The sequence below is a fragment of the Leptopilina boulardi genome, unplaced genomic scaffold (assembly GCF_019393585.1).
Source record: "Leptopilina boulardi isolate dan_hultmark-lab unplaced genomic scaffold, ZJU_Lbou_2.1 LbouV2_19, whole genome shotgun sequence".
Lineage (NCBI taxonomy): Eukaryota > Metazoa > Arthropoda > Insecta > Hymenoptera > Figitidae > Leptopilina > Leptopilina boulardi.
Genome location: NW_026137740.1, coordinates 270,488 through 286,037, shown reverse-complemented (window position 1 = coordinate 286,037; position 15,550 = coordinate 270,488). Strand labels below are relative to the sequence as shown.

General features: G+C 34.6%; 1 protein-coding gene across 3 annotated transcripts in view; it reads left to right on the top strand.

Moving 5' to 3' along the window:
- LOC127277892 (histone-lysine N-methyltransferase PRDM16-like) overlaps positions 1 to 15,550 on the top strand; it is a 64,759-nt gene that overhangs the window by 27,509 nt on the left and 21,700 nt on the right. For 2 of the 3 annotated variants that reach the window (XM_051299322.1, XM_051299320.1), the window contains exons 1-3: positions 6,996 to 7,559; positions 10,164 to 10,529; positions 10,749 to 10,954. In XM_051299322.1, coding sequence (XP_051155279.1) covers positions 7,511 to 7,559; positions 10,164 to 10,529; positions 10,749 to 10,954 — 621 coding nt within the window. In that variant the 5' untranslated portion in view covers positions 6,996 to 7,510. Of the gene's footprint in view, positions 1 to 6,995; positions 7,560 to 10,163; positions 10,530 to 10,748; positions 10,955 to 15,550 lie in introns of those variants that run through there. The other variant, XM_051299321.1, reaches the window with a different exon arrangement.

Sequence of the window (15,550 nt, the reverse complement as noted above, 5' to 3'; positions counted from 1 at the left end):
GAAATACAAAAACCTAAACATTTTTTCTTTTGTCTGCGAAATTATACGAATTCTATTTTCCAAAATTGATTATCATCAGAAGGGATGCATCTAAAATGTCATTGCATCCTCTATATATACGTTTTTCCTTTTTCTTCAATTCTCGCCGTTTTTCCATTTATAGTTTGAAAGGACGAGAGAAAACGCAAAAAGATTGTATCTGATGGAACGAGTAAAACCACCCCTTGGGCTATTTCTTCTTTGGATCGGGCTTCTCCAACCCCGTTGGGTTTGAATTTAAACTTTAAATTTCCTTTTTATCAGGACCAATGCCTCGATCCACCAAAGTGGTCTAAAGGGATCGAGCTCACGTGTAAACTGGAATGAGTCAGGGACGGTCAGTCCTTTGTTGCCTCTTGTTTATGAGGCGAGCGTGAGATTTCCGAGGGCTGATTCGATTCTTTCATCAAGTTGTATATCTTCGGATATCCGCACTTGAATTTACAATCCTCGGAATTCAATGTGCCAGAGATCTATAAAAATGGTAAAAAGTTGAATCTCCTGTTCTTGTATAAGGATTTTAACTCAAAAAAATAAAAAAATTTACGGTTGTTAACAATTATCATAAGACAATTCTAATTTCTATTAGTTACTTTTCGATTCCTTTGTACAAAAATTGGATGCTTCATTGAATGAACTGCCAATAAATTCCAAGAAAGAAAGGGAAAGTTGAAAAGTGTGAGAATTATGATGAGGAGAGAAGTTCCATTTTTCCTTAATTACGATGTTGTGGAACGTAGATTACGATGTTGGCTCGCGCTCAAAAACATCTGTTCCCCTTCTTCCTTAAGTTTTACCCTCGGAACTCTGTCGGATGATTCGAGGGGTGAGCCGCAGGGGTTACCCTTCAATCGCTCTTTGCACAACTCGATGAAAGCTTGAATATCGAGATCGAGGGTGGACAATGAAGAGCGTGTTTCGCGTAAACAGCCCAAGGTTGCACCTCTAATGAAACTTAAATTTTCTCTACTATTTTTTGCACACTCTTTTCAGAAGCTGATTCTACAAAATATCGCATCTTTCTCATTCAGCCACAATTCCTGATTCTATAAAATCTAGTTTCATCATCTCTTTCTTATTTCGTCATTGAAACATATTAATCAATTGTCGTGAATTTTTCAATTCGTGATTAAAAGAAATGTTTTATATAATTTTGAATTGGTCATTGAAGTGAATTTGAGTGTATGTTTAACTGTGTCGAGTTTGTTGAGTGGGGCAGAAAATGTATAGGATTGGCGTGAAAATAACGAGGTACAATGTGGAAAGTCCGAGGTCTCTGCACATAGGGCAACGAATTCAAAATTAATGGCAGACACGAGATAAAATTAATTTAACGGCGAGCACGCTCTGACCGGAGGCTGTATGCTGAAGCCTGGATCACAATGGCGAATGGGTGAGCGAAGTAGGCACCGCAAACTCGGCACAGTCAGCGGACGCCACGTACCAAAACATAATTAGCCTGCATAGTTAATGCACCAATATTTGTACTGCTGCCCTACGCCAACCAACCGCACGTTTCCAATAAGCGAACACTTTGTTCCACCGATACTCTCTGTTTATTTCCACGGATTTTTTTACAGTTTCTCTCTCTCTCTGGTTCCATACATGTTGTGTGACCTCTCATTCTCGCACTTTCGACAAGTCGATTTCCAATGTGGTGTTCGACGCTTTTGGTGACGTGGGCCAATCAAAGCTCGATGCGAATTAATTGGATCAATTCATCGTCAATACGAAGCCCTGGACCAAATTGAGCCAATAGCCATCACATGCGTTTGTCAAATATGCACGACATCCAGAGAAGCAAAGGGGTTTACATTCGTGCGGTGTTGGTGTTAATGTGATATATGTATACATATATACTGTCTTTGAAGGCATTTCATCTTTGTTGGGGAATTAAGCAGGTTAGGCTCTTGAGGTGTATGTTCCAAATCTATTAATGTTCAAGTTATCATTTGCAATTTCATGTTTGAATTAATAGTATTTCAACATCCCATCAATAAAGGATCAAAAACGGTTCACCTAAATCAGTTACCATATCGTGTAACTCAGATTTGACACTAACCCCTCTCTTTCTCTCCACGTGCACTTTTTAGAATTCGTTATTAAGTCTATTTAAGATAGGTGAGGAGTTGAAATATTTTTTGGGGGGAAGTGAATTTCAAGAAGGACAAGCTGTGATTTTTTGATGGGGTAGGATAAGAAGAAAATGATAGACTGAGAAGAGAGAAAGACGAGGGCGTTCCTCGAGCCAAGAGAGTCTTCCGTTAGTTCATCGTCTTCCGGTGACTTCCGGTGGCGGATACCATTGTCCTGAATCGTGTGCACGCGGCGCATAACAATTGCGTCTCGAGTTCCTCTAGGCAGGGGGGCGGTGTTCTCCTGAGCTTCTCTCCTCTTTCTCTCTCTCATCTCTGTTCAATAATATACGCGATGTGTACGCACATTAGCAGCATTTTCGAGCCGCTGCGCGCCTGCTTTACAAATATAGTCTTTACCATAGACAGAGAGAAATCAAAGAGAGACAAGGGGGAGAGAAGAGCGAAAAAAAGAGAGAAAAAAGAACCAACTCGACTCGAACAAATTATAGACTCCACTCGACCGTTGACGGCAGTCATCTGCTTATAAATGAGAGAGAAAGCACGCTTCATACTATTGGGTGATGCAAAAATATAGTCAACCGTTTTTTTAAACTAGATGTATGGATGAAACAAATTTTGATTTCGATGAAATGTTTTTGCAATTAGGAAATATAGATTTTCAACTATACGCAAAACTAATTATATGATTAGAATGAACGAGATATTCGGTGATGAAAAGTGTTTTGTATTTGGTGATACAAATACCCAAGTACACAAAACTAATCCTAATTCGGACAACTGGATTAGGGAAAGCTCCTAAAATTGGAATTTAAAGAACTGAAGTTGTTTTCAAAATTAGCTTAACAACTATCTTTCGACAGAAATGGAAAAAATCCGAAATCTAGCATTATTCAGGTTTCTTTTATATTTTTATTAAATCGTATGTTAAAACTACTTACTTTGAAATCACCCAGTATTATTCAGCAACAAGAAGGAGTGAGAGAAACTCGTTAGGGGAGGAAGCATTCACGGACATGAATGTCTCTCAACCTCTTTATCTCCCTTGGCAAAGGCTCTTTCTCTCACGTAGGCTCTAATTCAGTGATTTTCTCTTGACAAATCTCTCTCTCTCTCTCTCCGTTCTCTAAACGTCTTTGTTTCGTATAGGTATGTGCCCGCCAATTGCTTGGGGTAGATCAAGGAGTCGCTCGCTCTCTCGTTTGAAGGAGATTCAACCGGGCACTCAAGCGAGCCGAAATTGTTTAGTGACTTATTCGAGTAGTGATATTTTGGCGAATTCAATAAAGCTACTCCCTCTTATGCCTTCTTTTTGCCCCCTCCTCTTTGTCTCTCGACCGCGATTTCTTTACAGTTCTTTTTTAACGGACAGTTAACGGTCTAACGAATCATCGTCAAGACTTAATATATATAGAAGTCGAGCTCTTTCGATGGTTTCAAAAGTGGGTTTAAAAGCTCCTTCAGAAGATGATTTTATTACACCATACAGTGTGCTTTCTTAATGTCAACTTTTATTGATTAAGTTTGATACAGATTCTAATATCGTGAGAATTATTTTTCTTAATGTTTTGGCTTTAGAAATCCAGATGTGTGTTTTGCTTTGATTGGTTCCTTATAAGTATTTGAATTATATTGTATAAACAATGGGAGGGAATAAATAAATCTTTAGGAAATTTGGTTGTAATATAGTTAACGGATTTGGAACCAATACAACAAAATTTATAAATTACATTCTGTTTTGATTGAAGAAACGAATTATTGACTTTTAAACTTTTTCTTTTATCTGTCGTGATGTGTGTCCTTTGACCGTGTCAGTCAGACACACGCCTGTAAAATTGCTCGGCAAGCTGCAGACGATTCAGAGGCGAATCTCGCAACACAAGAGAGACAATTTAGGGTGTTGAAAAATATTAATAACACTATGTAACAGTAAGGGATGAAGGGCTTCAGTGTATAAGGGAGATGGTGTTACTGGAAAAGCATGACGAGGGGACTTGGGAGGAACAGAAAAGGGAAACGGGGTTCGGATATTCTACACGGAATAAAGGTGGGGGTGGTGGTGGGTTCAGGGGGTGGCAAGTGTTTCTGTCAGTTTAATAGCTTCGCGCCCTATCCCATCCCACGTTTCGTTCCAACATTACGGCATCGTCACTCTTCGTGTCAGAAGTTGCGCTCGACCTACAGGAGGTCTGCTTAGATCTGATAACCCTTTGATATTCCCGTTATTTATGGTCCCAGTCAATCGATATTATATTTATCCGCCGGTTTTTCATGTATACACGTCTCTTTTCACCAAAAATATTGTTTTTTCTGTCAATAATTAGGATTTCCCTTTTTTTTAACATTTTCATTTAGTAGATTTAATTAAAATGAAATATTATTTCGAAGAAGCAAATAATTTTTTGTAAAAAATGTAAAAGAAAGTAAAAAAAAGTCGTATCTTCTTAAAATAAGTCGAAATTTCGAAAAAGAAGTTGGAAAAAGTCGTATAATCCGCGGCCTGAATTTTGTATGTTGGTATACAAGTTTTGTAATTGGGAAAGTTTGTGTTTTAGAGGGAAAAAACATATCTTTGGATGTGTCGAAGAAAAGTAGAACTAAATATGTGATATTGGGTCATTTCGTGACGGTGTAAATCTTTGCTACAAATATTGTAGAGGGACGGAGGGTATATTCCACACCAGCTATAAAGAATAATATAACTGCACGCGACACATGTCTTCTTGTGTATAAGTTACAACTTTTGGTTCCAACTTTTGTACTATATGGCAATATGCGAAACGAAGATTTGTTTCATGGTCGTTTCTTTCGCCGCAGGACACTGTACAATATGAGTATTTTACTTTTTGCAATTCATGCAGACATTACGATCCTACTTTATATTTCCTTGGGAGTAAATTTATACCCGGATATGTGGTTCTAAAAACTATGCTTTTAAAAGGGAAATTTTAAATTATTAAAAAAACTTATTATCATAATATATAGTTCAAAAGCAAATGAAAAAGAGAATTAATTGAAAGTATATTTTTAAACAATATTTTTTATTACTTTTGTTATTGAGTGATAAATATATTTAATTTTGTTAAGATCCCATGGACCCCGCAGTGTAGCAAGTACGTGACTCTACAAAAAAATGACAAGTAAGGACATTCTTTCCACAAATGTCATATTATATTAATTTTAGTTATAGAGAAACTTGAATTTTCTCAGAGAATTATTTTAACGGATTTTGAGGCAAAAAATTTGATAAAAAATATACTTTTGAAGAGAAAGGTGCACTTGAAGTTTGAATAATTTTTTTTTCGAAAAAAACATACTTTTTAGCACCTTCTTGAGAATGTACGACACACGAGACGAGTGACGGCTGGGAAATCCAATTCACTGCTGTGAATTCACTATATATGTATTACATATACAATAAGTATGAATCTGCTCCAAGCCACAAAATACAACTATAAGCTTGATATGTGATTGTTGGTAAAAAAAAGTGGACCTAAGGTTTTTGACAGTTGGTTTCGCGAAAAAGTGGCTCACTTACGTTCTTAGAGGGTTTTTACTTTACGCGACCTGCTGACCGAAACTCTACGTGGGGTCCCTTTCCAATATACTTTAAAAAGCCCTTCGAGAGTGCGCCTTCACATCGATTTCTCGAGGAAAGATTGTGGTCTGACCGCTACTTGTCAACGTTCTCGTCACAAGTCGAGAAATCAAATCGCTACAGGCAAAATGTTTTCATAACAATAGATTCAGTGAAAGAAGATCTAGTTTCTTTGAATTATGTTCTTTCATTCGGATCAATTTTCAGTTTGTTCACAAAAAGAAAAAAGGAATAACAAAATCCAAAGGGAGAGACACAGGAAATTAAAAAAAAATTATTTATAAACCTATTATATATTGCTACTATTTTGATTTTAAAAAATTTTTAATGCACGGAAAATAATAATTAATAATTGATCTACGAAAGTTGGTAGAATTCTGCGTCTGAGCAAAAGCTGTATACAAACATTCTGCGCAGACGCAGAATACATCTACTGCCTATAACCTCTCGAAAGATTAAATTTATCCACACGGTGAAAGTGGGCTCTATCTAATGAAAATGTGCTTAATCAGGGTGTCTACAAAATTTCCCATTTCAAATTCCCGGTTTTTTCCAGGTTTTTTCCCGGTTTTAAGAAATTGAAGATTCTTCTTATTACATTATATTATAAAGTAGATACTGTCTTTAATTTTAATCAATTATTAATTATTTAATAATAATCATGAAAAATAAACTTTAAACAATTTTAAAAACATTAAAAAATATATTTTATACTTTTAATATATTACTATTTAATTGCCGAAGAATAGTTAAAAAACTTGAGAAAAAATTTATTAATTTCATTTTTTTCCCGGCTATTTCCCGGTTTTTTTTCATTTCCCGGTTTATCCCGGTTTTTTTCGTTTCCCGGCTATTTCCCGGTTTGTAGACACCCTGTTAATGCGATGAAATCTTTCAACCCTAATTTTACAATTTTCTCAAAACGCTGTCAATTGAAGATTTTGATTCTACGATTTTTTTAAATCTAAAGACGTAATACTTCGAAAATCCAGAAGAAAATCTGAAGTGTTTTGACTTTTGGTTTAATTTCTTTCAGGCGCACCGTGTATATGTATCACATAACCACAGAATCCTGGTGGTCTCTCTCTCTCTCTCTCTCTCTCTCTCTCTCGCTTTGGCTCTTCTCTCGTCCCCTCATCCTTTAGCAAAACGAGGGATGCTGTGTGACGTTTCATTGCAATGGAGGGGGATTTCAATGGTGATAGGGGTTGCTCCGCCTGCAGGCCAACCAGAGTTCCGGATCATGAGACTTTTGCCACACCCCAGGATCGTCCTGGCTTCCCTCGGGAACCCCCCGGTGCCATCCTCTTCTCAACAAGACTTTAGATCCTCTAGTCTGCCAAGAGCCAGCTGACACGGCGCAGCAGCAGCAGTGCTCTTCGTTTTCAGCCACAAAATTCCTCTCTCTCTTTCTCTCGGGCGTTTTCATTTCTTCGCGCCTTTAAAAAAAAGACTCTTCTCTTGCCTCGGCCTTATTTCCTCCTTGTGACAGCCACCCTTTTTTCATCCCCTCTCTCCCCTTTAACCATTTCGGGACGTTCTACACCCCCTGCTGTGATATCACGGCTCCATCGATCGTCTCTTCTTTTACTGACTCGCGATCATGGAACAACGACAGTCCATCATATTTTAGTGAATTTTAGAATTTTTTTCAATTTTATTTTTTTAATAATTGTCATCAATTTGACATTTGTTTTTTTTGTTAAATGTGTGATTATGTGATTGTTTTACTTTGTGTCTTATCAGTGAATTGAAACGGAGGAAATTATAGTTATCAATGAATTGCCTCGATCTTTCATTGCGAATTGGTGATTATAAGATGAGTGGTAAGTGAATGAGTTTCGAGGAATTTTTGTTCTTTACTATAGATGAAGCTATTATTTTATAATCAGTTTAGATTTTGTTGTAGTTTACTGTTTTTATTTATTTATTTTTAATTTATAACCAATAATTTCTGTATTAGAAATTTAAAATCAAATACCGTTTAATTAATTATAATAATTATAAAATTGAAGTACATTAATTTAAATGAAAAAAGTGATATTAAAATTTAAAAAATCAGTGCTGAATATTGTGAATAAATAGAATATTCTATAAAGCAAATAAATAAAAATATATATTGAAATATGTATACTTGTACTTTGAAACCAGGTTGAGAACAATGAGAATCATTCATAAGTAGTTTATCTTTTTGGAGGCGTACAATAATAGCTCATATATAGTTATAGGATCTTCCTATCGCAGGACGTCCTGTGCGGTTAGAATGCGGTTTTCTCCTCTGACACCTCTCTCTCTCGTCAATCCGTTTAATTAGGTCCGGTTTTCCAGACTACAATTACAGAGCAATAGTAAAATAGCCGAGCAGATAACATTCTTCCTTCCTATAATATTTTATTCTTAATTTTTACTTCCTACTACAGATTTAGATAAATTATTTTCTCTAAATTTGAATTACAGTTTAAAATAAGAAAGATAGCAAAAGGTCAGCTACTGATTCAAATAGTACTATTTAATTAACATTTATTTACTACCAATCTTTTAGTTAACAATAACTAATTATTAGTAAAATTCACTTTCAGGTTATGTTAAAATAATAAAAAGGCAACTAAGTCAATTAGTTTTAACTAAATTAGTTACTTTTTACTAATAATTAGTTATTTTTTACTAAATGCTAAAGCAAAAAGTGAGCCAAGACTTTACTAACAATTAGTTATTTTTAAATATAATTTAGATTTAAGAAAGAATAATTATATGAAATTTTATCCTGAGTTATTTGATTCCCACGAAAACATTCTCAGACGCTAATCGCCCTTTTCCACTTCGCTCTAATCAGTTAACTGTATACCATATCATAGACTCTCGAGTGAATGCTATATATATCGAAATGGTATACACAATACATGGTTATATATAATGTATATGAATTCCCCATTCTCGGGGACGGTTCATGCACCCACTTGTCTTTCAGGAGTCAAACAGTCGTTGGAGGGTTTCTAAATATTGTTGTAATGGCAGATATACTCTCGACACTCGCCGTTCATGTCGAACAAACCCTCAACCGGATCAGCTCAATTCTTTACGACAACGACGTCTCTTTAACTTCTCTCAATGAATATCCGCGGGTTGTTTGCTCACGAGATTAGGACATATACTGACTTTAACTTCTTCAGTCAACAGATCGCATTTCTGATTCATAATTGAATTCGCTTCTATAAAAAAAACACTTTTAAGGGATGATTTAAGAGAGGATTTGATTAGATTAGATTACATTTATTTAATAAATAATTTTCAGCAATCAAAGACTTGATTATTTGAATTTACTAGCAGTACAAGTAACAAACAAAATTGTCCGTCTGTCGGTAATACAGAAATCTAACTAAAATTTTTTTAGTCTAATTCAAAAGAAAATAGTCGTGGCATTCAGTTTAAATCTCAAATAAACGAATGCTACAAAAGCGTTGAATATGCAACTTACAATTTTCGAGAAACAATATCGGGATTGTAGTAAGACGTCGTCTAGTCAAAAAGAAACTAAAATTAAGTTACCTTTTTTACTAATAGATAGTTATTTTTTACCAATTGCCAAAGCAAAATGTCATTTTACTAAAAATTAATTATTTTCAACTAATTCAGATTTAGAGAGTAAATAAGACATACAAGAAAATTTGGATATAAAAAATTATGTCCACTGTCATTTCCGGGATGATTCGAGTATAATTTAATGCTTTGCGTGCATGAAAAATACCGCCGACTTCTATTATATATATAGGGCTTATAAAACTTTTGGCTTATCATTCTAAACATCCTCAGCTGAGGTGTCACTAGACATTTACAAACTGTTATCCTCGTTGAAAACATTCAGTCAAGAGATAATCCCAGATACGTCCTGAAGGCCACTTATTGTGTGTCTAGGATTTCGTATATGTATATATATATATAGTGTCATAAAATCGAATAAAGAACCGCAAACAAAGTGTGGCATTGCTGTGATAAAAGCTCCGCAATTTTTGTTCCTTTTCTCATACTCATCTTCATATATATATACAATATACGAAGTGTGAGAAAATGTTCAGTTTTTTTTCTTTTGATATATACGAATATTATATACTATTTAACATTACGATTATCTCAAAGTTAACATAAACTAAAAAAAGAAATTTAAAATTTTTTAAAAATTAAAGCGGGGTCTGTATTTATTACACGGATAAAGAAAAAAAACACAATATTGTTTACACTTTTACACTTACGTTTGAGAGTAAGTGAAAGTGAAAGTGTGAGTGTAACTACGCGAAGCATCCCTGGTACTGTTGAAATATTAGAAAAAATAATAATGGGAAATGGAAAAGTTTTGGAAATTTTCTACGCGATTGAAATTGACTTGTGATAAAGTGTAGAATGATAAGAAGTTTTTCCCTTCTTTTTTTTTGCAGGAAGCAGCGACGAAGGCGAGACAGCAAGTGGAACGGGAGGCGGAGCGGATGCCTGTGGGGGCGGAAGCGAAAACGCAGAAATGGAGGAAAATAACTTTTCGCAATCCTATACGGGCAACAATAATCCCATTTTTCGCGACCTTAAGCCCCTGCACGCAACCAGTGCGCACGACTTGTCACAGGATTATTCTTGTGCTCGATCAGCACATCAGAATAATTTTCCTTCACCAATAATTGAAAGATCGCCTATCAAAAAAGAAGCCACATCCGAGGAACGTGAAGATGAACGCAAATCCTGGGATTTTAGTATGAAAAGTCTTGATTATACGAGATTTGTCAAAAAAGAGTCATATCAAAATGAATACCGTGAGTTTAAAAAAAAAATTTTCTTATATTCTTCTTGTAAAAAAAAATACTTTTGAATTACCAACTCTGTCAAATGAAAATTTGATAAAATTTAAAATCAATAAAAAGATAATTCGTTTGATAGAAAATTGAATTTTCGAAATTTCGTAATTCGGTTAAATTCATGCAACGTAATTTTTGCTTTTTTGAGATAAATTTGATTTTTTTTTACATTTGTAGCTGTTGTGATAAAACAAGAGCCCTTGGATCAGAAAGAATTAATTAGTCGTGATTGGATATCGCCTGTACCGGAAGTTGAAATTGGAGGCTCAGGTCATGGAGGTCCGTTTGTTCGAGCACGAAAGGATATTCCCAGGGGAGCGAGATTTGGTCCATTTCGAGGAAAGTGGGCCAGCCAACCCTTTAATCCTCGTTACGCGTGGGAGGTGAGTAAATGTTTATTGAAATTAATTTTATACGTTTTAACTGTTCCGTTTCGAGAATGAGAGAAACGATTTATTAGAGAAAAAGATAAAATCGGAATCGATTTAAAAACCGGAAGAAAAACGAAATGTAATAATAATTGGCGAGAACGGAGAAGGATTCACACACACGCGCGCGTTTTTCTATAATTCCGATATCATCTCAAAATCGGGGACGAGAACGAAACCGTTTGAAAAATGATCGATCTGTTTATAACCAGGGAAGGTAGAAAAATGCTCGGTTCCTTTTTTTTCGCACACACATACAGCGAATGAATGTTGAATTTCCTATCCTATAGCTTTTAATCCCCGGTATTATCCGGCAGATGCCGAGGACACAGAGTCGTCTCTTGTAGATGCGACGACAGCGGCCACCTGGTCGTTCGTTCGTCTGAGGTGTCATCGCGCTGACAGATCTGTCAATTGGCCCTGGACACCTACCTCTCAATTCCGAAATTCTCGCGCTTCCTTATATATATATGCGTCTATTCTCTTCGAAGCGCACTCAAAACGGAAAAAGAGTCCGAAAACTTTTACCCATGATCTTTCGTGTCTTTTTCTTCTCGGACACTTGGGGCGACATTCTTACCCAAATCGATTTCAAGGTCCACTGCCTTTTCTTTCTTGAAAAATTTTTCTTTATGACAATAATATTCTCCTAACCTTCAATTTTTAATAATTTCACGAAAAAAAAATATTTTTCAACAATTTTTTTCTCCTACAAAATTAAAGGAAATTATTTTTAAATTTAAATAATTAATTAAATTATTTCAATTTTTAAAAAAATTATCTTAAAAGAAAAAAAAAAGAGAATTTTTTTAATTTTAAAAGAATTGAAAATATTTGAATTCAAAAAATAGATAAAAATTCAAACAAGGATTCATAGTTGCTGGCAGTTCAAAATTTGATGAAATCTTTAATTTTCAGTTTATTTTATTCTATGTGTGTGTATGGGTGAAAATTTGGAAAATGTGAAAAATTGCCTTTGGCAGGACAATTTTTGATATATATATATATATAATTCTCGTGCCAAAATGTTTCAGGCGCGTGGGGGTTGATAGATCGCCCGACGAAACGAAGGGGTAGTTTGCTTTAATCTATCCTGTAATCGCCGGTCGACAGTTGGCCCGATTGCCTTTTTGTCGGCATTAGATGGATGGTGCCATTTACATTTTGTCAGTGCGACATGCGCTCGCGCTATCATATCTATCACCCTTGACCAAAACGCGAAAAACCGTTTCGCAATTTTGTCCCGTTTTTCTTTTTTACTTCGTTTCCAATATTCAAAAAATCCAATCTAAAAATCACAGGTAAAAAAATGAAAAAGAAATTTTTAAAAATGTTTTTAATTTTTAAATAAAATTTTTATTTTTAAAAACAACTTTATTCAAAAATTGAAAAAACTAATTTTTAAACAATAGGCAAATAATTAAATAAAATAGGTCCAAAATTATTGTATTACACAATATTTCAAAAATCCGAATTTCCCCCCAAGTGATTTTTGTTCCCAAGATGAAGAATCGTTTGATAAAAAAAGAAAAAAAAATCAACTCCCTTTTTTTGGGCCCTAATCCTTTTCTCATATTGCACAAGATCTTGGAGATGAATGAAGAAGCGATAGAGGTGGCAGGTAAACCGAATTTTTGCCCTAAATTCGATGTTTATTCATACCATCGAATCGATCCTTACTTATGTTGTGAAAAAAAGATGAGGGTATACCTTTAGTTTGGGATATCGGTATTACCCCACCTGCTGTGATTTTGGGTTTGGTTTTTTTTCTATATTCTGAGGGATTCGTATCAAAAAAAAAATTTTTAAATAAGGGATTGGTGAGCGAGGGAGGGGGAGAATCGAGAGAACAGGAAAACGAACTCTTCCGGGTGCGTTTATAGCTTCGGTGACGCGTAATCGCACGATATGCGGCGTGCTTTCGTGGCTGTTAAACCAATCTGAGGCTTAAGTTCATTCGCGCGGAATCTCACACCCCTCGATGTATAGACACGATACTAGCAGTCTCTAACCAATTTGCCAAATAATTTCAACGACCTCTTTTGGGGGCTCAAATGATCAATCCGATGAGTCTGGCACGCGATTCTATCTTCTCTTTAAAAAAAAAGAAATTAATCGTGTTTTACCGCACTTTGTCATACATTTGAAAGATTTCAAATAAAGACAAAAAATCAATTTTTTGTCATCCATTTTCGATAAATGATTAATCTTTTTTAAAATTAATATAATATCGGAAACAATAATTTAAAATTTAACCTACTAACCTATAAAAAGGTTAAAATTGCAATAAAATGAATAATATGAATAATTACAAAGGTAAAAATGTGTAAGGCATTTTGTCGACTTCTCTTCTCATTTTTTCAAGTAAATATTTCCTATAGCATTTTAAATGGTGCTCTAAATGAATGGTAAAACTTGAAAGGATGCTTAAAGACTCGTTTTGAACTTCGAAGATCAGAAAAGCAGCTCCGGAGTTGAAAGATTGATTTTATGCCCGTGACTCTTTATTATTTCTCTCCTCCTTTCGCAATTTTTTATTTATTTATTTTTTTTATTTGTCCTTCAACGTGTCGTTCTCGATTTTTTCGCCATTCTTCTATTCTTCGTGCTCATAACTTTTTCTAAAAGTTGTTGTTACAGTGTTATACAACATTTCAGTAATACTGAATTCACTTCGCTTTTCGAATCGAAAACCGAATTTGTTTTATTTTTTATTTAAATGTTGATAGAGAAATTAAATTTCTAAAAAAATAAATTTGTATATTATAAGAAACAATAAGAATTTTTCGAAACGAATATATAAATTCTTTTGAATACAGAATTTTTTTTGTGCGTATGTGTAGAATATAAATCTGAAGGTAATGATTGGGGGAGGGTGAGTGGCATAAAAAGAGGGAGCAAGCACGCGTCGCCTATACGTATATTTTTTTGCCAAATCGTGTGGAAAGCTTCGTTTATATATATATATACAAACCATCGTTATAACGTATGCCACTGACAAATTATATAAATGCGGTGAATTTTGACAAAAGGCGCGCGGACTAAACTTGCGGTGATAATGGTTTTTGCACTTCAAAGAACATCGCACAATATTCTGTCATCGAAAAATTTGGAGAAAAAAAAATTAACGATCTTGTATTACAACTGGACTATGAGATAGTTTTTCTTTCAATTCATCACGAGGGAAAATGTTAATACGTATGTATTTTCAAAGAATTTACAAAAATGAACCATATTGTTAAAAATTTCCCAAATTATGAGAATATTAATTTTTTTAAAAAACATTGCTCCGCTGATTGAATTTTTTTTATTTAACTTTTTATACTTCTTTTAAAGAAAAAGAATTCCCACGTGATATATTGAAAAAGGAAGAGATGTAATAAAATCCTTCACCTTGAAATAATGATAAAATTAGATTGAAAGCTGCGACGCAGTTATATATACATATATATATATATATATTATATTGTGGTGCTTTTATGCGATGGACAATGTCCAGCCATGTCAGGGCGTTTCAGAGGCGGTCAACCCCCGGAAGCAAATCGACAATGCGAATATTATGTGCCAGGTAAGCTTGCGTATATATATATATGTATTTTTCCTTGGAGTACATATATATATACCTAAACAATAATACACTCTCGCACAATCAGTCAACGGATATATTATACTATTATTATAAAGTGAACAGGAGGACCCTTTTTCTAAGGTGTGGATCGGTTAGATTAAATCGATATTTAAAAGCCGAACGAGAGGTCGTAAGGCGTTTTTCGTTCTCAAGGCGTAGGGTTACGGACAGCCTCTGGCTCATGATCTCTCTGACCTTCGGGATTTCGCGTATTAAAATTTTTTTAAAGGATTCTTCAAGGGGCAAAGGAATTCCGCGAGAATCAGCAGGAAACAAGTGACAATCAAAACCGCGGGGATCTTTTTTCTTTTATTGTTCTGTCGTACGTTGACAACCTTATTTTCGAATGTCAAGAGATCGGTCATTTTTCTCAGGGTCACATTTTCTGAAATAAATTTTTATTTTTAACTACAATGGAAAAAAAATTATTTGATTCTATAAATACTTGATTATTATCAAAATGAAATATTTATTTAAGGCAAATAATTTTTATTTGAATTAAAGAAACTGTTAATTTAATTAATTGATTATTCACGACTACAGAAAAATTATTTGCTGCCACAAAATTGTTTCTCTGCTATAGCAAATTATTCGCTACAACATAAATTTTACTAGAGTAGTGAATAAGAAAATAATTGCATTTGTAATTTTTGAATATTCATTATGAGGGTAAATATTTGCGAAGATACAAGCCTGGGAAGATGAAGAGAACCTGCAGTGTAGAATGACAAATTTGAAACGAGTAATATGCGACTTGGTGATCACACACGCATCGTATATAATAGAGTGAAAGTTTTTAACAAAATGGTTTATGCACCGACGAACCCTGGGTGTCCAACTAACTAGACCTTTTTTCAAGATCGAGTTTTTGATTGACAGTTTTACCTCGGCATCGTGAGTTACCTTCTCGCATTATGGTAATA